This window comes from Oryctolagus cuniculus, chromosome 1 (genome assembly GCF_051225735.1).
Source record: "Oryctolagus cuniculus isolate XC-2025 breed Fujian yellow rabbit chromosome 1, ASM5122573v1, whole genome shotgun sequence".
Classification (NCBI taxonomy): Eukaryota; Metazoa; Chordata; class Mammalia; order Lagomorpha; family Leporidae; genus Oryctolagus; species Oryctolagus cuniculus.
Window position 1 is genome coordinate 67,921,539 of NC_142867.1, and position 23,758 is coordinate 67,945,296.

Genomic DNA, 23,758 nt, shown 5'->3' on the forward strand with positions numbered 1-23,758 from the left:
CTCCAGGGTGAAGGGAGTGTCCAAGATGACACCCAAGTTGGGCCTGGTAAAGGTTCTCTCTTTTTTTTTTTTTTTTTTTTATCAGTGGGGAGATTTGTTCTGCTCTGTTGGCATATTCTCATGCTAATCTCCTCTCCTCAAAGAATATCAGTGCCTGGGCACTAGCCCCAGTGGGTACAATATTCGTCCATGCTGCCACAAGAACCACACAAAGGAATTGTGCAGTCTTCAGTATAAGCACGGATTCCACAGCAATGACCTTCACCAGGGAATCAGGGGGCCCCAAGCATGTAGAGCCTCCCACAATGACTGCCCAAAGTTCCAGCCACACCCTGAGCCCTCTCATGCAGCCACAGTGTTTTCACAGTCCTGACACACAAGCCCCCCACAATCATGAGCACTCAGCCCTTTCTCAGTTCTCCCAGGCAGACTCATGCATCTCCACTTGACTAGTTGCTGAGCGCACAGACACGAACTGGCACAGCTGTTACTTATGTCCAAAATGGCACCTGCCCTTTCTCGGCTTGTTACAGGACACTGGTGCAGGGTGACTGGGGAGAAAGAAATGTGCCTCCTTTTTTTTCTCCTCTAGTTTGATGAGTATACTGTCCCCCACAAAGCTCCAAGCCAGATTCCCACCAGGCTCTTCCCACAGCTTTATTGCCAGTTGCTTGGGCTACTGCAGACTGGTCTCACCTCACTCCAAACCTGGTCCTGAGTTGTGCATGTCCACACCCTGCACATAGGTCCACAGTGTCCTTCTAATTTGCACGGAATTTCCTCTGCCATTTTTCTCCAGAACTCATCCCTGAGACTGTACTTTCTCCATTTTTTAAAAATTATCTTCTAGACTAGAGCATTAAGCTCCTTCCATATTCCACCATCTTGGATCCAGTCTCATGCATATATATTTACAGTTGTTATATCCTGTTGCTGAATTGATCCCTTTATCATTACATAATTTTCTCCCATGTCTCTTTTTACAGACTTTGTCTTAGTCTACCTTATGTGATATAGCTACTCCTGCTGACTTTTGGTCCTGTTTGTGTAGAATATCTTTTTCTACTCCTTCACTTTCAGTCTATGTGTATCTTTACAGTGAAGTGAGTTTCTTGTAGGCAGCATGTAATTGAATACCCCCCCCTTTAATCCTCTTACCTAGTCTGTATCTTTTGCTTGGGGAATTTAATCCATTTACCTTCAAGGCTATTACTGATAGATAAGAACTTACTCCTGCCATCTGTTAATTATTTTTTGATTGTTTTATACCTTCTTTGTTTCTTTCCTCCTCCTTTATCTTTGTAGTTTACTGATTTTTACTCATTTTAAATTGTCTAGACTGAAGGTTTCTGTGGAAGTAGCACTGTATTTTTGCAATGAATGTGGGCTTCATGGAAACAAGTACTACTAGTAGCGGTGGCCACCAGAATGCTAGGAATTGGCCTCAGAGGTATGTCCTGCACACCAGGAAAAAGGTGGCCCAACAGAGTACGGGGGGTGCCACTAAGACCAAAGGCACTTGCCTCCTGGGGCCTGAGGACCCATTCCCTACAACCCCTCTGAACCTGGACTTTGGCTACCACCACAGTCACCACAGTCATCAGCACTCCTTTCTGGGGTCTAAAGACAGGTACCTCAATAGCCCATGGCCCTGGATTTGTGGCTGCCACCTCCAGAGGTCCTGCTCCCATTGTGAGACTGGAGGACACAACTGCTTTATAGCCTGCAACTCTGGCATTATATCTGCCACTTCTACAGACTCCAAGTGCCATTAGTACTTCCCTCATGGAGCATGAGGACTACCTCTGAAGCCATGTTCCTGGCATTTTGGTTGCCATCACTACTAGTAGTACTTGCCTCCATGGGGCCCACATTCATTGCAAAAATACAGGGCTACTTCCACAGGCACCTTCAATCTAGACAATTAAAGCACTTTCAGACACTGCTGACATTAACTACATCTGAAGAAATTACTCAGTGATTACAATTCTGTGCCCACTCAGAACCAAAGCCAAATAACCTATCCAATCAATACTCTACAGTCCATCTAAATGAAAGTCTTTCCACAGGAAAACTACTTTAGTAATGGTTCCATTCTCAAGATGGTACCATGCTGTAGTCTGCTGGACCCTGGGCATTTGTGGTGGGGAGGGAGGGAAGTAGCCATGGGAGTTCTTTCTCCAGAGAAAATTAATCAGTCACATGGACTCCAGGCAGCTCCCAAAACTGGGTTCAAAGCTTATGAGTACTATGGAATCTCCTAAAGTTAGTACTATATTAGCAAGGACTTCTGGAGCTTCTTCACCACTCTCTGCCAGCCAGGGAGCCAGGGTTACAGTTGCAGTGCACTTTGTTCTCTGTCTATGCTGTCGTCCAGAGTCTCTGTGCCTTAAAAGATTCCTGTCAGTCCCTTGCTGAATTCCCATGTCCTGAATTCCCATGGTCACTTTCTCGAAACCTTGTCATTAATTAACCTGGTTCTTCTGCAAAAGCATGGGGCGCCTCTATTCAAACATTTTGGATCTCTACCTATGCTTTTTATTTCCCTTTTTCCTTATTCTGACTAGAACCTCCAGGACTATGCTGAATAAGAGTGGTGAGAGCAAATGTCCTTGTTCCCAGTGTTAGAGAAAAAGTGCTAAGTCTTTCACTGTTAAGTACAGTGTCACCTGTATGTTTTATGTAGATGTTCTTCATTGAGATGAGAAAATTGCCGTCTATATTAGTTTGCTAGGGCTGCCATAACAAAATACTGTAGACTGCGTAGCTTAAACAACAGAAACTTTTGATGTCTACAAAGTCTGTGGTGTTATCATGCTTCATTTTTCTCACCAGTCTTATTGGAAATGTTTAAAGTTCTATGAATTTAAAAAATTTTTAAGGGACAAATATCATATGTTCTCCCTGATTGGCGACAACTAACGGAGCACCAAAGGGGAAACCTGTTGAAGTGAAATGAACACTATGAGAAACAGTGACTTGATCAGCCCTGGTCCTGACTGTTGATGAACAACTTAATACTTTATCCATTTTAGTACTTTTGTTTTGTTTTGTTCTAGTACTATTGGTTGAACTCTGTAATTAACACACAATTATTCTTAGGTGTTTAAATTTTAACTGAAAAGTGATCCCTGTTAAATATAAGAGTGGGAATAAGAGAGGGAAGAGATGTACAATTTGGGACATGCTCAATCAGACTTGCCCCAAACAGTAGAGTTAGAAACATGCCAGGGGATTCCAATACAATCCCATCAAGGTGGCATGTACCAATGCCATGTCACTAGTCCAAGTGATCAATTTCAGTTCACAATTGATCACACTGATAGGTCTAAGAGTCAAAGGGATCACACAAACAAGACTAGTGTCTGCTAATACTAACTGATAGAATCAAAAAGGGAGAGAACGATCCATCATGGGAAGCGGGATACACAGCAGACTCATAGCATGGCAAATGTCCTAAACAGCACTCTGGCCTCAGAATCAGCCCTTAAGGCATTTGGATCTGGCTGAAGAGCCCATGAGAGTATTTTAGGCATGGAAAGCCAAGACACTCTGGGGGAAAAAAAAAAAAAAGAAGAAGACCTAAATGAAAGATCTCTGCGAGTGAGATCCCAGTGGAAAGAATGGGGCCATCAAAGAAGGAGGTTCCTTTCTCTGAAGGGAGGAGAGAACTTCCACTTTGACTTTGACCCTGTCAGAATAAGATCGAAGTCGGTGAACTCAAAAGGCTTCCATAGCCTTGGCAACTCATGACTAGAGCCTAGGGAGATTACTGACGCCATAAACAAGAGAGACATTTTTATTGGACAGAATTTGCCAAGGACTCAGAAATTTTGTCTCCCATGAGCCTTTCTTTGGAATGTGTAGTTTGTGCTCTCTGAGCCCACTGAATTAGCTCCTTAATGTGTAATGGTGGTGTTGAGTTCTTCTGTGTTGTTGATTTTGTGTCTGGTTGTTCTACCAATGTCAATAGGAGTGTCGTAGTACTCTCCAAACAATTTTGGATTTGTCTGTTTGTTCATTCTGTCAGCTTTTGCTGCATGTATTATTATGCGGTGTTATTTAATGCATAGACATTTAGAATTGCTGTGTCTTCTTGGTGGGTTGCTCTTTCTGTCAGTGTGGTAATTTTCTTTGCTCAGAAGTAGTTATCTGCCATTTGTATTAACATAGGATTAGTTTGATACATATTTATGTGACCTGTCTTTTTCAATCCTTTAACTTTCTACTTGCCTATAATGATATATTTGAAATTAATTACCTTTGAACATGATATACTTGAGTCATGTTTCTTAATCCACTCTTCCATTCTCTTTTAATTGATATATTTAGATAATTTACATTGTTGTAATTGCTTACGTACTTAAATCTACCATTAACTTCTTATTTTTGCTTTGTTTCCTTTTCTATTATTTGTTTCTCTGTTTTCCCTGACATCCTGTGAGTTACTTAAATATTTTTTAAATAACTCCTGCCCTTTATGTGCCTATAACTAGTTTCCAAGGGCTGTCATAACAAAGCACTACTAACTAGGTGGCTTAACAACTGATATTTATTGGCTCACAGCTAGATAGAAACTCTTGCTGTCTCTCTTTTTCTCTATCTTTCCCCTCCTCATCACTCTACCTTTTAAAAAATAAATCTTAAAAAAAAATAAAGAAGCCAGAAAATATTTCAGGGAAGTAACGTGTCTAATCACTGTTCCAAAGGAGAGAATAGCAAAAATGGGGGAAGAAGAAGTATTCAAAGAAGTAATAGGTGAGAATTTCCTAGAATTAATAAAAGACATGACTCCTCAGCTTCAAGAACAACATCAAATACAAGCAGTTTTAATAAAAAGAAATCTTTCTCAGCTGTGGCAGATTTGATAGCTTAGCTCACTCAGTATCATACCATCTTCCTTCAAGCATACTGTCAAGGTGGGGAACCTTTTTTTCTGTTAAAGGTCATTTGATATTTATAACATCATTTGTGGGACCATAAAAATTACTAGCTTAAAAATTAGCCTGCTATATAGATTTATTGAATTTTGAGTCTCGCCTGTGGGACAGGGCCAGACCAAATGATTTTATGGGCCTCATATAGGGGAACAAACTGAACATTCCCCTGCCCCTGCTGTAGATACTTTTAAAAAGTTACATTTCCCATATTTCCTTCGCAGGTAAGGTTTTAGATAGCATTCGGGTTCTGCCAACCACATGTATTCACATGAGACTTGAATGCAGAACCAAACTGAGGAATAGATGTGGTGGTATTTCAGGTATTCATTACTGCTGTGGATCTCGAATTACATCATGACTCTGGAGCAGACAGGTGTAATGACAGCTTTCTGATCTGTGAATAATGCTAAGATAGTGTGATGATGGCTATAGCAGTTGCTTCAGAAGCTTCCCAGTTCTCCTGTTTCCTAGTTAACAAGGAGAAAATTCCTTTGGCAAGATTTTTCTGTGGTAGTGTTCATGAACCACTCCTGGGGATCCTGTGTCTTGCTTATTCAGCATTTCCACTGCAATTCAAAGTAAAAAATTATTTTTGAATAAATAGAGTTATTTCTGTTCTCTATAATTGAGTTTATTAATACATAAAGAAAAAGCATATTGATGTTGCTGAAATCCAAAGAGAAAGATCTTTTGAAGAAAGACTTATTTATTTATTTAAAGGGCAGAAATACAGAGAAGGGGGAGGTGCATCAGCCAGGGCTAGGCAGGCTGAAAATAGGACTCATGAAATTACTTCCGGTTTCCTGCATGGGTGCAGGGGCCCAAGAACTTGAACCATCATCCGTTGCTTTCCCAGGCATGCCAGCAGGGAACTTGATTGGGAGTGGGGGAGCTGGGATTTGAACTGGTACCCTTAGGGGATACTGGCACCTCAAGCGGAGGCTTAACCTTCTGTGCCACAGCACCAGCTCCAAAGAGAAAGATCTTAAAAGCATTTGAAGATAAAAAGACATATCACTAATAAAGGAATAAAAATGGGTCTGAAACCAGCTTATCAACAGCAACATTGTAAGCCAAAACACAATGGGTTGTTATTATCAAAGGACTGGGAGAAAAATTGACCACTGGGGTCGGTGCTGTGGCATAGCAGTGCTGGCATCCCTTATGGTTCTGGTTCATGTCCTGGCTGCACCACTTCTGATACAGTTCCCTGTTAATGTGCCCTGGGAGGCTGCAGAGGATGGCCCAGGTGCTTGGGCCCCTGCACACACATGGGAGAAGGAGCTCCTGTCTCTTGGCTTCAGACCAGCCCAGCTCCAGCTAGAAGATCTCTCTATCTCTCCCTCTACGTATAAATGTAACTTTGCTTTTCAAATGAAATAAATCTCTCTTTTTTTTTGACAGGCAGTTAGACAGTGAGAGAGAGAGAGAGAGAGAGAGAAAGGTCTTCCTTTTGCCGTTGGTTCACCCCCCAAGTGGCTGCTATGGCTGGTGTGTTGCGGCCGGCGCGCTGTGCCAATCAGAAGCCAGGAGCCAGGTGCTTCCTCTTGGTCTCCTGTGCGGGTGCAGGGCCCAAGGACCTGGACCATCCTCCACTGCCTTCCACAGCAAAGAGCTGCACTGGAAGAGGAGCAACCGGGACAGAACTGGCGCCCCAACCAGGACTAGAACCCAGGATGCCGGCGCCGCAGGCCACAGCACCAGCCAAATCTTTTTTAAAAAAAGAAAAATTAACCATCAACCTATGATTCTATATTCAAATATCTCTTAAGAACAAGAGTAGGGAAAAGATATTTGTAAACAAAAATGGAGAGAGTTTGCCAGTACAGTAGTTCCCTCCTCCTTATCTGTGGTTTTGCTTTCCAGTTTCAGATAGCCACAATCCATGGTTCAGAAATATTAAATAAAAAATTCTGAGTAATGTGATGAAGTTTTGTGCCATCCAGCATCCATTAATGTCCTATGCAGAATATAAAGCATTCTTTTCCCAGCATATCCTTGTTTTATGTACTACCCACCCATAAGTCATCACTATCTGGCTAGCTTAATAGATCAGCTATTGTGGTATCTTGGTGCTTGTGTTAAATTAACTCTTATCTTACTTAAAAGTAGCCCCAAAGCACCAGAGTAGTGTTGCTGGCAATTCAGGTATGTGAAGGGAAAACCATGAAGTGCTCCCATAAAACTCTGTGTAACACAGTAATAAAGTGATCTCTCAGGAGTAAAAAAAATACACAATCTTCTCGAGCTTGCATAGAATAATTATCAAAGCTACCAGATGCTAGCTTTAGAGCACACTTTAAACAGTTGGTGTCATGCATAAATGTTCTCTATAAAACAAAACAAAATAGAATTAGTCAAAATAACCCACATTTTTAGAAATTTAAAGCCATTCTTCTCCTTATTTGTGAGTAAAAAGAAAACTCATGATGGAAATTTTAAAATACTTAAAATGTAATTATAATGAAAACACTACAAATCAAAATAGTGAGTCACTAACACAGATGTTTGGGGGTAATTTATGATCTTAGATGTTTGCATTAGAAAATAGACTAGATGGGGCCGGCGCTGTGGCATAGTAGGTTAAGCCTCCGTCTGAGGCACCAGCATCCCATATGGGCACCAGTTCAGCTGCTCCACTTCTGATCCAGCTCCCTGCTGGTGGCCTGGAAAAGCAGAAGATGATGGCCCAAGTGCTTGAGTCCTTGCACCCACTTGGGAGACCTGAAAGAAGCTTCTGGTTCATGGCTTTGGATTGGCCCAGCTCTGGTCATTGCTGCCATTTGGGGAGTGAACCAGCAGATGGAAGACCTCTCTCTCTCTGTTTGTAACTCTGCCTTTCAAGCAAATAAATAAATATTAAAAAAAAAAGGAAGGAAGGAATTGAAGGAGGGAGGAAGAAAATAGGCTAGGTGTGGGCATTTGGCCTACCAGTTAAAACACTGGTTGGGATGCTCACATCCCATATCACAGTGCCCAGTTTCAAGTCCCCACTCTGCTCTTGACCTAGTTAGCTATTAATGTACTCCCTATTAATGTACAGGAGGCAGTAGTGGTGGCTAATGTAGCTGGGTCCCTGCCATTCATATTTGAGATCTAGATTAAGTTCCCAACTCCTGGCTTCAGCCTGGCCAAGCTTCAGCTATTACAGACATTCAGGGAGTGAACCTGGAGATAGGAGCACTCACTCACACTGTCTCCCTCACTCTCCCACCCTCCCTTCTTCCTCCTCCCATCATGTGTCTCTGAAGTAAAGAAACTTGTAAAAAATAAATGGTCTGAAAAATAATAAACTAAACATACAACTTCAAAAATGAGAAAACAGATCAGTAGAGTAAATCGGAAGAGAGAAAAATAGAAAGAATAACAGATTAAAATTAATGAACGAGGGGCTGGCACTGTGTCACAGTGGGTAAAGCCTCCTGTGATGCCAGCATCCCATATAGGCATCAGTTCAGTTTGAGACCCAACTGCTCCACTTCCAATCCACCTCCCTGCTAATGCGCCTGGGAAAGCAGCAGAGAAGGCTCAGTTGCTTGAGCCCCTGCACCCTCATGAGTGACCCAGAGGAAGCTCCTGGCTCCTGGCTTTGGCCTGGCACATTCCTGGCTGTTGCCACCTTAGGGAGTGAACCAGCAGATGGAAGACATGTGTGTGTGTGTGTATGTGTACCTCTCTTTGTAGCTCTACATTTCAAATAAATAAATCTTTAAAAAAATTAATGAAAAAAGAGACACAATATTAAAGATCGTCAGTTATCTAGTTTTGCTCCCTTCTGAAGCCCTTCTAAGACTATAACAAAGGAATTTATTTAAAAAGCCTAAGCCATAGAAGACTCAATAAACATTTAAAGCTGGAAAGTATATGGACTACTACTAACTGCCTAAACCAACTAAAAAGCCAAATCTTAAGCCAGAAACCTTAAGTTTACATCACAGAATTTTCTGAAGTATCAGGCATTAGCAAAACCCAGCAGTTTGGAAAAGAGGATAGAGGAGGAATAGTCTAAAAGAGGATTGGTAGATCTCTAGATCCCTTCACCCACTCCGTAACACTGAGTAACTGCAGATGCTTGAAGGTTTTTCTTTGGAAAGGGTATACAATATGTCTACACTGGATTTTCGACACAATTGTGTGAATACTCACCTGAAATCAGGACACTGGAATACTGTGTACATTACTTGCTTACAGCAAGATTTCTAGGAAGATAATTGAGTCTTTTTTAGGGAATGTAAGCAGCCTAAAAGACCTAAAATTACTGGTATTGGAGACCCCCACCAACTGACCCAGCAAAATCACCCTAGAGTGAAGAAAGGTTGCTATTCCAAGACCTCAATCACATGCTCGGGGTTTGTTGTCACCTTTTATAGACTCTTAAAATGAGACAATAGTGGACATAAGGTGAATCCATCTAATGTGAAATGTGAAGGGCAAAACAAGGAAGAAAATCAACTTGAGGAACCAACTTATACAGAAAGAAGGAAATGCAAAAACAACAAAACAAATATCATTAATTCATTGATACTCCTCAAAACATACTATACCTACGAACCAAGAATAGGATGCTATAAAAAAAAACCAGAGAATTCCTTAAGTATCTTAAAAAATGAAGAAATGAAAAACTAATAGTTAGAATGATACAGTTAAAGAATCCACACTAGGGCTGGCACCGCGGCTCACTAGGCTAATCCTCCACCTGCGGCGCCGGAACCCCTGGTTCTAGTCCCAGTCAGGGCGCCAGATTCTGTCCCGGTTGCTTCTCTTCCAGTCCATCTCTCTGCTGTGGCCCAAGTGCTTGGGCTCTGCACCCACATGGGAGACCAGGAGGAAGCACCTGGCTCCTGGCTTCGGACTGGCGCAGTGCACAGCCACAATGTGCCAGCCATAGTGGCCATTGGAAGGTGAACCAATGGAAAAAGGAAGACCTTTCTCTCTGAATCTCTCTCTCTCACTGTCTAACTCTGCCTGTCCAAAAGAAAAAAGAAAGAAAGAATCCACGCTAGTATAGGATGAAAAAGAGAAAGAAATGAACAACAGAAGAGACTCACTAGGAATATTACTGAATCAATAATGTTGAACCAAAATGAAATAACCAACATCAAAAAAGGAGAGCAGGGAACAGAGAAAATGGAGGGGAGGAAATCACTGAATAATTTGAGAAAATATTGTATCATTGAAGGACATGATTTATTAAATTGAAAGAACCGATTGGACACCTAGCACAATGGGTGGAAATAGACGCATGTGATGTTCACAATTCTGTAACAAGGAAGATTGCACAAATTCACAGAGTCGGGTGGCAGCCAGACACACAAAGGGTCCTGAGTCAGAATTACCTTGGATTTTCCCAGTACTAGAAACTAAAAGGCAGCAGATCAGTGCCTTCAAATTTCTAAACAAAAATGACTTCCATAATTATCAATGAAACTGATAAAATATGAGGAAAAATTTATTTGCATGTCTTCAAGTTTAAAAAAGACCTTAAATCTCACAAACTGTTGCTCAAGAAGACATCCATCCTTTTGGAAGATGTGTTTCACCAAAGTGAGAAAATAAGAATAGTAATTTTAAAAAGGAAGGCATGGGATACTAGACAGGAGATCCAACACAAGACAAAGGGGAAGGCAGTTCCCACCGTGAAGGTGAAGGTGAAGGGAAGAGCTTTCTCATGATGTCCAGAATCAGACAGCCAGCCAGTCCAGAATGAAGTGGTGTGACTCCAGAGAGATTCTGTTGAGGACTTTCTGTGTTCACACTCTTGTACCTGACAACATAGCAGGTGGTAGGTCCCCAGAGTCTTATCTGTGCTTGGTTTGCGTGGACCATGTGCTGATGTTCTTGCTCTCTCCTCCGTGCTCTGCTACCTGGATAACCAAAGACATTCATTTCACCCCACAGAAGAATTTTGCTTTGACCTACTTCTGAAAGCTGAAGATTTTGCCATGGTAAGTAAGTTTAGTAGCAGAAAGCAGATGGCACCCCCTCCCATCTCAGCACCTGGCCCACACTGTCATCCCCCAGATGCCTGCATTGTTTTGAGTCCTGGCTTTCCTGGGACTTATTCTTATATTCCCCAAATGGAGGTTGTGATAAACTCTGAAAAGCTGAAGCCAGACTATGACCCTCTTTAAGCTCTTCCCTTGAGGATCTTCATCAGACAGTGCATTGTGCCGTTTATGTACATTGCCAGGTTTGTGCTTTCCTGGTAATTTTTAAATTAATCAAAAAATTCCATAAAAATCTGTTGTTGCCATTTACCATATTTTTTAAAATTACATAATGATAGCAATAAATTTAGAGAAAGAATCCTGTAGAATACAACACCTATATGTGATCTAAAGAAATAAAATCAGAATTCTTGGGGCTGGTGTTGTTGCATAGTAGATAAAGCCATTTCCTGTTGAGTGCTGGTTCAAGTCCTGGCTGCTCCACCTCGGGTCTAGCCTCCCTGCTAAAGCACCTGAGGAAAGCAGTAGAAGATGGCCCAAGTACTTGGGCCCCTGCCACCCACATAGGAGATCCAGATGAAGCTCCTGGCTCCTGGCTTCAGCCTGGCCCAGCCCTGGCTATTGGGACCATCTGGGGAGTGAACTAGCAGATGGAAGATTCTCTCTCTCCCTCTTCTCCCTCTGTACTTCCCTCCCTCCCTCCCTCCCTCCCTCCCTTCTTCTCTCTGTGTAATTCTTTCAAATAAATAAATAAATCTTTTTTAAAAAAATCAAAATCCTTTACAAACTAGTAGTAGGAGAGAACTTAAAATGTTTTTTTCTTGTTAATTTACTTGGAGGCAGAGATAGATTAAGAGAGCTCCCATCCACTGTTTTATTCCCCACATGCCTGCAGTGACTGTGGCTGTGTAGAGCCAGGGCCCTGGAACACAATCATGGCCTTCCACACGGGAGGCAAGAACCGAATCACTTGAGCCATCACCACTGCCTCCTAGAGTCTGCTTTAGCAGACAGCTGGAGTCAAGAGTCAGAGCCAGGTATCAAGCCCAGGTGTTCTGATATGGGAGGGAAGCATTTTAGTTACTAGGTTAAACCCCTTCTTCTGAAGAGAACTTTACCTACAAACTCTACAGAATATAATATACATAGTCATGATATGGTTTTAAAGATTTATTTGTTTATTTATTTGAAAGGCATGGTTACAGAGAGAAGGAAAGACAGAAAAGGATCTTTCATCTGCTAGTTCACTCCCCAAATGGCTACAATGGTCAGGGCTGGGCCAGGCCAAAGCCAGGAGCCTGGAGCTTCTTCCAAGTCTTCCATGTGGGTGCAAGGGCCCATGCACCAGGGCCATCGTCTGCTGCTTTTCCCAGGTGTATTAGCAGGGAGCTGGATTGGAAGTGGAGCAGCCGGGTCTATAATCGGTGCCCACATGGGAAGCTGGTGTTGCAGGTAGCAGCTTTACCCAATAATACAATGCCAGCCACATGACATGTTTTTTTAAAAACTTTCCTTTAAAATCAAGAATGAACTAGGATCTGTACTATCACTGTTTATACTTATCATTTTATTGATGGAAGTCTATCCAATGTGGTATTAGCATATTCTATGATTACATATATAGAAAATATTCAGAATATGTGCAAAAGAATATACTAGAAGCAATAGTGAGAGTTAGCATTGCAGAATTCTAGGCAATATTAAAAAAATCATTCCTGGGACCAGTGCTGTGACACAGTAGGTTAAGCCTCTGCCTGCGGTGCCAGCATCCCTGTGGGTACCAGTTCAAGGCCCAGCTGCTCCACTTCTACTCCAGCTCCCTGCTAATGCACCTGGGAAAGCAGTAGAAGATGGCCCAAAATGCTTGGGCCCCTGCACACATGTGGGAGACCAGAAGAAGCTCCTGGCTCCTGGCTTTGGATTGGCCTGGCTTTGGCTGTTGCAGTTATTTAGAATCAGCAGATGGAAGATTCTCTCTCTCTCTACCTCTACCTCTACCTCTACCTCTCTCTCTCACTGTCTGTAACTCTACCTCTCAAATAAATAAATCTTTAAAAAATAAATAAAAATAAAAAATCATTCCTATGGACTAGCAGTGACTAATTAAAAAGTGAGACTTTAAAAACAATTTACAGTAACATCAAAAAACATTAAATATTTGGGGATTAAATTAGCAAATAATAAGATCTGTACATGGAAAACTACAATGTGCTGTTTTTCCTGAGATAAAGATCTAAATAGATGGAGAGATACACCATGTTATGAAATATAAAAATCAGTATTGTTATCAGTTTTCCCAGATTGATCTGTAGGTTCCAATCACAATCAAAATCTCAGCTGGCTTTTTTGATAAAAATTAAGAAACTGATTTTGACATTTTTGTGAGGATACAGTGGATCTAGAATAGGCAAAATAGTTTTGAAAAACAGTAACAAAGTTAGAGGACTTATTTGATATCCTCTATGCTTCAAGACAATGTATTGGTGGTAAAGATAAATTTAGATCAATAGAACATCCAAAAATAGACCTCACACCCATACTGATCTGATTTTCAACAAACACACCAAAATAATCCTGTGAGGAAAAGATCATCTTTTCAACAAATTGTGCTGGAACAACTGAATATTCTCATTAAAAAAGTGAACTTCAACCTTATACCACTATAAAAATTTAATAGGAGTGAATTACATCCCCAAGTGTAAAAGCTAAAATTACGAAACTTCTAGAAGAAAACATAGAAATCTTCAATAACAGCTTCATATCTCAGTTAATGCTTTTTTTGGTTAAGTAAAAATTCACTAACTAGGACACAAAACACAAACTGTAAAGAAAAATAAATTGAACTTCAACAGAACTACAAACTTTTGTTCTTCAAAAGACTATGTTCACAAAATGAAAGACAAATCAGACTTTGAGAATATATTTGCAATGTATATGTATATAAATATAAAATGAAGAACTTAAATATACAGTATATAAAGAACTCTTACAACTCAATAAGAAGGCAAACAATACTATCAAAGAAGATATATGGATGGCAAACAAGTACGTGAAAAGATGCCCAATAACATTAGTCATTGGGTGCACATTAAAATCACAGTGAGATGCCGCTACATACCACTAAAATGAAAGGACCAACATCGTACCAAATGTTGGCAAGGACAGGGAACAAATGAAGCATTCATGTGCTGGTAGTAATGTGAAATGGTGCAGTCTTGTAGGAAAGTAGCTCAGCGGTTTCTTGAAAATGTAAACATTACCTGTTGTACAGCCCAGCCACTCCTCTCCTAGCTTTTTACCCAAGAGAAATGAAGCCCTATGTTCATACCAAGTCTTAGTTATGATTATTCATAGCTGTTTTATTTGTAAATAGTAAATGGTCAAAAACTGGAAACAACACAAATATTCACCAGGATTTGGACAGATAAACAAATTGTGCTATTTCCTAAGCAGTAAAAGGAAAGAAAGTATTGATTTACATAACATGGGTGAATCTCAAAACTAATTATGTCAAGTGGAAGAGGCCATAAGGTAAAGAATATATGTGGTATGATTTTGTTTATTCCATTCTAAAAAATGTAAACTATGCTTTTGAAAGTGATTGATAATGTTATTATGATTGTAATGGTGGTTCCATGGATGTATACTGATACACACTTTAAATAGTATATACAGTTTAATGTAAGTTTATTATACCTCGTTGAAACTATAAAATATGTATAAGCTGCTTTTACTATTTTGGGTAACTAACCAAACTTCAGTTTCTTTATCAGCAAAGTGGAAAGAATAATAGCTGCCTCACAGGACTACTTAAAGTGTTCCAGGGTGTGTGTGTATGCCTACCCCATCCAAATATCTCCATATCATTCTCCCCTTAGCAGCTCTTATTTTTCCTCAAGGCATTCATAACCAGTTATATATTTACTTGTTTATTTCCCCCAACTATACTGCAGATTCCTTGGGAGCAAGTACTTTTTCTTTATTCGCTGCTAGTGCTTAGAACAGTGTCTGGCACACGCAAGTACTCAATATATACAAGGGTACATCACAAAGTTCATGGAAATGGAATTAAAAGATAAGTTTAGGGGCAGGCATTTAGCCTAGCAGTGAAACCTCCAGTTAGGATGTCCCACATTGGAGTGCCTAGGTTCAATCAGGACTTGGGCCTCTGATAACAGCTTCTTACTAAGGCAGCCCCTGGGAGGCAGGGTGGTGACGTAAGTAGTTGGGTTCCTGACACCCATATGGGAGACCTGGATTGAGCTCGCATCTCCTGGCTTTAGCCCCCACCAACCATAGCCATTGCAGGCATTGGGGAAGGGGAGGGGGGAACCAGCAGATTCAAGCTCTTCCTCATTATCTGTCTTGCTTTCTCTGTCTCTCAAATGAAAATTTTTTATAAATAATAAAAGATAAGCTTGTTTTAGTGCAAAAATTTTAATTCTAGTTTTTTCACTTAATAATAAGTCTTTTCCCTGAACTTTCTGAATTAAGCTAGTATTACTGATTTAGTTAATGAGTGTGTGTGTGTGTTTGTGTAATACATACCTGACACAGAGTATGTGACTCTGTGCTAATTCTAATTCATCAGTTCCATGTCTCCTCTTCCTGAAGGAGTTATTGGACACTTTCAGTTGCCTTCCTTATATACTTTGCAAAGTCTTGGTGGCCCAGTGCCTTTTAATGGCTAAATATAGTAGGCAAATCTATTAGAGAATTTAAAGGATAGGTTTCATTTTAATACTAATAAAAACTTTCCTTCTCATAAAAGTGTTAACTTCAAGCTTTGACTATGACATGACTTAAGAAAATTTTCCTTCTGTTTTCTTTTTTGCCCCACAGGGTTTATCCATGGCTTAGAGGACTGGGTTATACCTCTTTGGGTGTATTTTTGTTTGGATTTTTATTATGGAATATAGATAACATCTTTTGTGTTTCACTGAGGTAAGATGAAATTTTTCATTTCTTGAGAAATATTTTTAGAAACATTCTGTTAAGCAGAGAGTTTCATAGGCATGTAGAAATAATAATGCCCTGAGATGAACTTTTACCATTGTTGACATATAGCAGCTGTATGCAGTTCAATAAGGTTGAGATGTAGGAGTACCCATTTAAACTCCCTAAAAGTTTGGAGAATACCTCATCATGTCCACAGGGCTTGGGTTTTTGTGTATATACTTCATAGGACTTAGATAGCTAATCAAATTTTGAGTACATCTTTGCAACCTACTTCATCTACTTTCTTGAATAATTAGAGATGATTTGTAATAAGCATATGAAACAACATGAATATAAATCTATGCTGTTACATGCTTAATGTTATTTTCTAAGAAAGGTAAGCGTTCCTTTTCTTATCAGCAATTATGTATTGTCAAGAATTTAAATCTTACAACCATGTCTAAGACAATCATAACATATTATCTCTCTAGGCCTTAATTTTCATAAAGTCTTGTTAAATACATTAAACTAGTGAGTCATTCCAGCTGCAGATTCTGTGACCTAATAGTTTGCACAAACACAGAGAAATATAATGAGTAACACAACAGTTAGCAATGTTTAGACTAAGAAGTATACAAGATACGTGTCCTGATCTCTTCAGCAAATGAATTGCAGAATAGGGGGTGATGGAAACACATAGAGGACGACATAGATTAAGAGGTCTAAGAGATGGATTAACCAAGTGCAATCCACTGGCCTTCCTTGGATCCTGATTCAAACAAACCAGTTGTAAAACAAAATCTTAAAAGAAACTTGGGCTGGCGCCATGGCTCACTAGGCTAATCCTCTACCTGCGGCGCCAGCACCCTGGGTTCTAGTCCTGGTTGGGGCACCAGATTCTGTCCCGGTTGCTCCTCTTCCAGTCCAGCTCTCTGCTGTGGCCTGGGAAGGCAGTGGAGGACTTGGGCCCTGCACCCACATGGGAGACCAGGAGGAAGTACCTGGCTCCTGGCTTCGGATCGGCACAGCACGCCGGCCATAGCAGCCATTTTGGGGGGTGAACCAATGGAAGGAAGACCTTTCTGTCTCTCTCTCTGACTGTCTACCTCTGCCTGTCAAAAAAAAAAAAAAAAGAAAAAGAAAAAGAAAAAAAAAAGAAAAAGAAAAACTTGGATTTTTGCTCAGTAATTTCTTATTTGATATTAAGGGGTTATTGTTAATATTTTTAGATGTAAATGGTATGTGGTTATGTTTTAAAGAGGTTTTAGGGCTGGCGCCATGGCTCACTTGGTTAATCCTCCACCTGTGGCACCGGCATCCCATATGGGCGCCTGGTTCTAGTCCCGGTTGCTCCTCTTCCAGTCCAGCTCTCTGCTGTGGCCCGGGAGGGCAGTGGAGGATGGCCCAGATGCTTGGGCCCCTGCACCTGCGTGGGAGACCAGGAAGAAACACCTGGCTTCAGATCCACGCAGCGCTGGCCATGGTGGCCATTTGGGGAGTGAACCAACGGAAGGAAGACCTTTCTCTCTGTCTCTCTCACTGTCTAACTATCTGTCAAATAAATAAAAAATTTAAAAAAGAGGTTTTAATTTTTGGAATTACATAGCGAAATATTTAGCGATAAAAATGTTATAATATATGGTATTTGCTTCAAAGTAAAATGGGAGAGAGAAGTAGATAAGAGTTTAGATGCCATAGATGGATCATAGGTTGGTAAGTTGTTGAAGTTGGATAATTAGTACTTTATTATTTTATCTACTTTTGAATGCTTGAAATTCTTCATTGTAAAAAGTTAAATAAGTAAATGTAGACCTTAAATGTGGACAAGCAAGCAATGTATCCTGCTTAAAAAACTGAGTTCCAGGTGAGTGGTTCTGAATGAGAAGTGAGCAGAACACCATGAAGCTTTCCATCTGCTGAGGGAGGGCATCATCCACTGGGAAGGAACCACTGAGAAGCAAAGTAGGCTCTTGGAGGTGGAAGTCATCTCAGAAATTCATGCGGATGTCTAGAGAAGTTTCACATGGTTTTTCTCCTCTAATACATGGAAGATCCAGAATTTGAGACCCAGCTGTGCCACTAGCTCATTGACCTGGGAAACTCATATAATTATGTTTTCTCTGAATTTTAGGTTCCTAATCTGTAAAGTAAAATTAATAGCCTTCCCAAATAATCACTGACTGTGACGTGAAATGACAGGTATAAAACAATTTTGTGAACTATATGGTGCTGTGAGAGGTGATGGTTGTATGTAGGATACAGGAAAAGCATAGAGCTAGTTTTATTAAGTGTATAGCTGACTACACTTCTGTTTTCCAAAATATGTTCCAAAAACACTTATTCCATGAAGTATTAATAAGAATTACTTGAAAAAATCCATATATTAGTCACCTGAAAGTAAATGGAAGATATTTTGGTTTTGGTAGGGTTTTTCAAAGCCTTTAATCTGTTAATACGCATTAAAAATCTCCAAGACGGTGATAAACTGTATGATGTTTCACACATTTTTTTTTTTTATCTCAAGAGTCATTTGCTCAAGAAGTTTTGGCCAGGAATGTTATTCAGCAACATACACCATGGAAAACAACATGGTGGACTAAGGAAATTAAATACTAGCCATATTTGAGAATGCTACTTCAGAGTGTTCTATATTTACTAAATATTTTTAAAATTTAATATGGTGATTTTTCCCCCTTTCCACACAGGAATTTTCGAAAGAAGGTGCCCCCTATCATAGGTGTTACCACCCAGTTCCATGCATGGTGGCATATTTTAACTGGCCTTGGTTCTTATCTTCACATCCTTTTCAGGTAGGAAGCGGAGACTTTGTTTGACCTCACATTGGAGTGGCTGGTTTTGTTTTCCTTTACTCATTGAGTAGGATGGAGTGTATGTAAAATATTAAGATACAAAATCCACAACTTATGATCCAGCTTTGCCTCTGCCACTGAGTAACCTTAAGCAAGTCCCTTCCCCTCTCTGAAGTTTCCTTGTCCTTAAAGTGAAGCACTTGTACTGACCTCTGACACCTGATGTCTATTTTAGGTAGATCATTAATCTCCATTTTTAGTACAAGATAGAAACATTTCTGGTTTCCTGTTGATCAGCACATCTTTGCTTATATTGGTCAAACTTTGAAGGGAAAAGGAAGGCAGCCAGGGGCAGGTGTTTGGCATAACAATTAAGATGCCTGAATCCCATACTGAAGGGCCTGGCTTCAAGTCCCAGCTCTGCTCCCAATTCCAGCTTCCTGTTGATGTGTCCTGGAGGAGGAAGCAGGTGATGGATTGAGTTCCCAAATCCCAGCTGCAGCCTGACCTAGCCCTGTGTGTTGTGGGCATTTGGAGAGTGAACCTGTGGATAGAAGATTCTCTCTGTCTCCCCCTCCCTCCCTCTCTTCCCCCTCCCTTCCTTCCCCCCACCCTCTCTTTCAAGTAGAAGAGAAATAAATAAACTTTATTTTAAAAAGGGAGGGAATACATTTTATATAAAGTGAGCTATAGTTTTTTGAAATTCCCCTAAAGTTTACACTGAAAGTGGTTTGATCTCACATTACCTAGCATGTAAATTAATGCAACCATTTGGACAGAAATTTGACAATACATCATGTGTTCATATAAATGTTTACTTTTTTAATTCCAGATATTATATCCCCAGGAATTTATCCTAAAGAAATAACCCATAAAATTATAATATGTATGTAAAAACAAAAATGTTTATCACAGTATTATTTAATTTAGCAAAACAATAAAAGAAAAATGGAATGACTCAAAAGTTAGGACAGAATCATAAAGTGAGTTTTAGAATGTTATTCAGACATTTGAAATTATAAATACGAAAAATTTATAGCACCATAAAAGATACCATGATTTTCAGGTGAAATGAATAAAAATCCTGTCTGAATTATAAAATCAGTGAAAAATGAATTCACGTGTGGAAAAAAGGGGGCCCACAGTGGCACAGTGGTTATGCCACTGCCTGCAACATGGAAATCCCATATGGATGCCAGTTCAAGTCCCAGCTGCTCGGCTTCTGATCCAGATCCCTGCTAATGTGCCTGGGAAAGCAACAGAAAATGACCCAAGTTACTTGAGCCCCTGCCACCCCTTTAGGAGACCTGGATGGAGTTACAGACTCCTGGCTTCAGCCTGGCCTGGCCCCAGCTGTTGTAACCATTTGGGGAATGAACCGTAACTGAAAGATCTCTTTTTCTCTCCCTCTCTCTATAACTCTGCCTTTCAAATAAATATATAAATATCTTTAAAATAAAAATAAAGAGGGGCACAAGGAAACTTTTGGTATTAATGAACACGTTTATTACTTTGTGGTGATGGTTTCAAGGTGTATGCATATATCCAAACTCATCAAACTGTATTCGTTAAGTATATGCAATTTTTTATATATCAGTCGTATCTCAATAAATCAATTTGTGAAAAAAGTGGATTTAGAACTAAAGTGCAGTAACTTAACTAGCATACATGGTGCCACTAAACAAGAAGAAAAGCATAAATAACCACGATAGATGCTACAAATAACAGAAAGATAATTTTAACAACTTTATGTAATAGATAGTTATGTTTATGTTTCAAACTTTCCATAAAACCAGTTTGACTTTTTAACACATAGCCTCATTTGGGCTAGGGACTTTATGTGTATGTGTGTTTATATGTATATATGTATGTGTAAATATATAAAATATATGTATGTGTATATGTGTGTATACATATAAACGTCCTTTAGTCTTCATACCAGTCCCCTAAGGCAGTTATGTTATCCTTGGGGAAAATAAGCTCAGAGAAGTCAAGTACCTTGCACATGATCTCATGGCCAATTAGTGTTATCACCTGGATTTGAGCCCAGAATTTTCTGTCTTCCTAAAGAGGGATGGGGTACCTTTTTTTCTGCCAAGGACCAGCTATTTACAACACTGTTTGTGAGCCATACAAAATTATTAACTTAAAAATCAGCCTGCTGTAGACTGATTGAATTTCAGTTCCCACCTGCAATTGCCTTGGTGGGGTCAGACCAGATGATCTCAAGGGCCTTATATGACCCACTGGCAAGACATTCCCCAGCCCTGCACCACATCTTAGAAACCATCTTCTTCATTTGATGAAGGAAACTGGGCCCAGAGATAAGTGACGTGCCCAGGGTCACGGGCTAGTTAGGGTTCCTTGTATTAGTTAAAGGTGTCACAGAACCTACAAAGTCCTGCTTCTGCCCTTTACTAGCTGTGGTCACTTAAATGAAATAGTTGATCTTTCTGGGACCGTTTCTCATATGCACAGTGAGAATAGTAATACCAACCTAGTAAGTGTTTCAGAATGAAATGTATGGAAAGCTGTTGGTCAAGTGTCTCTCCTTAGGTTATAGGTACTTTTTTTTTTTAAGGGAAAGGGTTTATTGGTGAAAACCCAGCAGACTGGAGGGAAGGGTCGAAGAAGGAAAAGGAGAGTAAGAGAGAAAGAGGAGAGAGGAGAGAGGGGAGTGAGAAAGAAGAGGAGGCTAGAGAGAGTGAGCAGGAGAGAAGAGAAGCCAAGAGAGCAGGAGAGAAGAGACAAGAGAGCCGTGTGTTCAGGAACAGGTCCTTTTAAAACTTTGCTGGAGGGCGGGAAGGGAAGCAGGAGCAGCAAATCCCATTAGGATGGGGGTGGAGCTGACAACAGAGGTTGGGCCATGTGGCTACCTGGCTTTTAGCAATGGCAGCAGGAGCCAGGGCCTAGGATGTAAATCAGGGTGTAGATCGCGCCATAGATAAAACTGCGCCATTTTCCTAACATTCCCCTCTTTTGTTTTTTATAAAGCAGAAGTTGTATGGGATTACATTAGTCCCCAAAGTCCAGGAGGGGTAGAGGGACGATGATCTGTCTTTAGAGCTACTTCCTGCTGACATGGGGCAATGAGGTACTCTTCGCTGGCATGGGGTGATGTCTCAAGCTGCTGTCTCCTGGGTGGGGAGCCGAGTATATCCCTGTAGCAGCATTTGGTTGACCATCTGGTTGCTGAAGGCCTTTGTTTGTTCCATTATAACCTGCTGTAAACACTTAAACATTCACTGTAGCATAGAAGACAGGGTGAGAATAGTAACCAGTGATTTTAAGAGTAGCATTAACCAGGCAATAGAGGAGAGGAAATGGAGGGGGGTCTCTGAACCCTTGTGAAGACAGTTTGATGGACGCGGTTTAAAGCTGATTCCAGGCAAGACTGAGAGAAAGGCCACTTAACTTTTGCAGGTAGTGGAGTTTGTCTGTAGAGAAATTCTGAACAATCGTACAACATTAAGTGGGGGAGAGGACCATCAGTACACACAGGTTGGGGGTAGAGCCATTGTTGGTAGAGTAGAGGCTGTGGTTACAAAGGAATGAGGCTCAAGTGGCTAGATACAAAGGACAGAGTTGTAACTAGAGAACGTAAGAAAGGTGCTATCTGAGCTACAATTAAGTTTTCTGATTGAGAGGCCAATAGAACCTGACAGAAGGGGCCTGATAATAATCTGGTGGGCTTTAAAGCCTTGTAAATTATGAGGCCCAGACTTAATCTATCTCTTCATAGGGTACATCCTAAGGGAGGTGTGAACCTCCTTGGGGAAGGCACCATGTTGACTTCCATTACTTAGCTGGCCTGGGAGGAGAGCTGGCCAGGTAAAGGAGGTAGCATCTCTAACAGGAAGTTTATAGTTCTGCCTGAAATGTTACTGACCCTACTTGGCCATTTTCTCAGCTGCAGTAGTCACTTTGGAAGCTGGGCTGGGTGAAGGGCTTTTCAGCTTGGAGCCAGTAAGATCTGTGGCTCTGACCTGGTCATCCTTCAACTCCAGGGCAGGTCCATTTCCAGTGATCCAACTCTTGGCTGGCAGAGCTGCCAGGGCTCATCACAAGCTGACTTCTGCTGAAGCCCAGGCTTAACACATTGAAAGCTACTGCAGTGGACTGGCCTGTTGGGTCTCCTTGATGGCAAATCACTGTACAGAGCTACACTTAATAGTCCTGCCACCTATCTTTACATTGCTTCTGATGCCTAGCTTTTTTCCTCCTGGTTTTTGTTAAAGCAGACCAGAGGATGCAAATCAAGGGGGTGCTCAAGTCCCATCTCTAATCTTTGGTGGCCTAAACTAGAAGTCTATAGTCACAGGCATGTTATATAGTGGTTTATGTTGAGGCAGACAATGCCCATGAGGAAAGCTATATCCTTACTTTAAAACTTTTTCTCCCTTTGGTCTGAAAGGGAGGTTTTCCTTGTTTACTTTGATGATGGTGAAGTAAATCTAGCTGTGAAATTATAATTTAAGCCTTCATTTTAGCTACGCTATTACAGAAAATGTTAGCCATCCCTTTTATAAGATATAAAGATCAAATGTTGCATCTTGGAGATTCCTTCAGAATAGAATTAGTTTCCTACCTCAAAGAGAATAGAGAAATGAGAGAACAATTTGGGCTTAGAATAGAGAAATGAGGGAGCCAGTCCCATATCGCTTACTGACAATAGCAATATCAAATGAAAACTTAGCAACAGTTTCAACCATTAGATAACAACTTAAGAAAACATTTACCAGAAGGTCCAATGCCTTCTATAAATTTTAAGACTACAAGTATTTAGAAACATCTCTTAAATATCTAACATGGTATAGCTTGTTTAACCAGCAAATTCATGCACAAGCATATAAAATGTTTTTAGTTTCTTTCTACCAACAAATTTAAAACATATGATACAGAGATTCAGGTCACATGAATTAAAATGTACCTTTGATTAACTTTAGCAGTTTAAATTTATGGGCAAACCTTTATCTATAAACCAATTAAAATAAAACTCTTAATAAATTTTCCCATGTAGACATACAATATGTATACACATATAACATAACATAATAGAATAATATAGCAGTTTCCACAATAGTTTTTTTAAAAAAGATCTAACTCCTTTTTGTAAATTACC

The 23,758-nt window shown here is 40.4% G+C and overlaps 1 protein-coding gene across 3 annotated transcripts in view; it reads left to right on the top strand.

Annotated features, from left to right (window-relative positions):
* The window catches only part of ACER3 (alkaline ceramidase 3), a 162,737-nt gene that overhangs the window by 121,802 nt on the left and 17,177 nt on the right, over nt 1-23,758 (top strand). For 2 of the 3 annotated variants that reach the window (XM_008263685.5, XM_089331400.1), the window contains 2 exons: nt 15,731-15,832; nt 18,532-18,636. In XM_008263685.5, the coding sequence (XP_008261907.1) occupies nt 15,731-15,832; nt 18,532-18,636 (207 nt within the window). Of the gene's footprint in view, nt 1-10,838; nt 10,886-15,730; nt 15,833-18,531; nt 18,637-23,758 lie in introns of all 3 variants that reach the window. The other variant, XR_016232982.1, reaches the window with a different exon arrangement.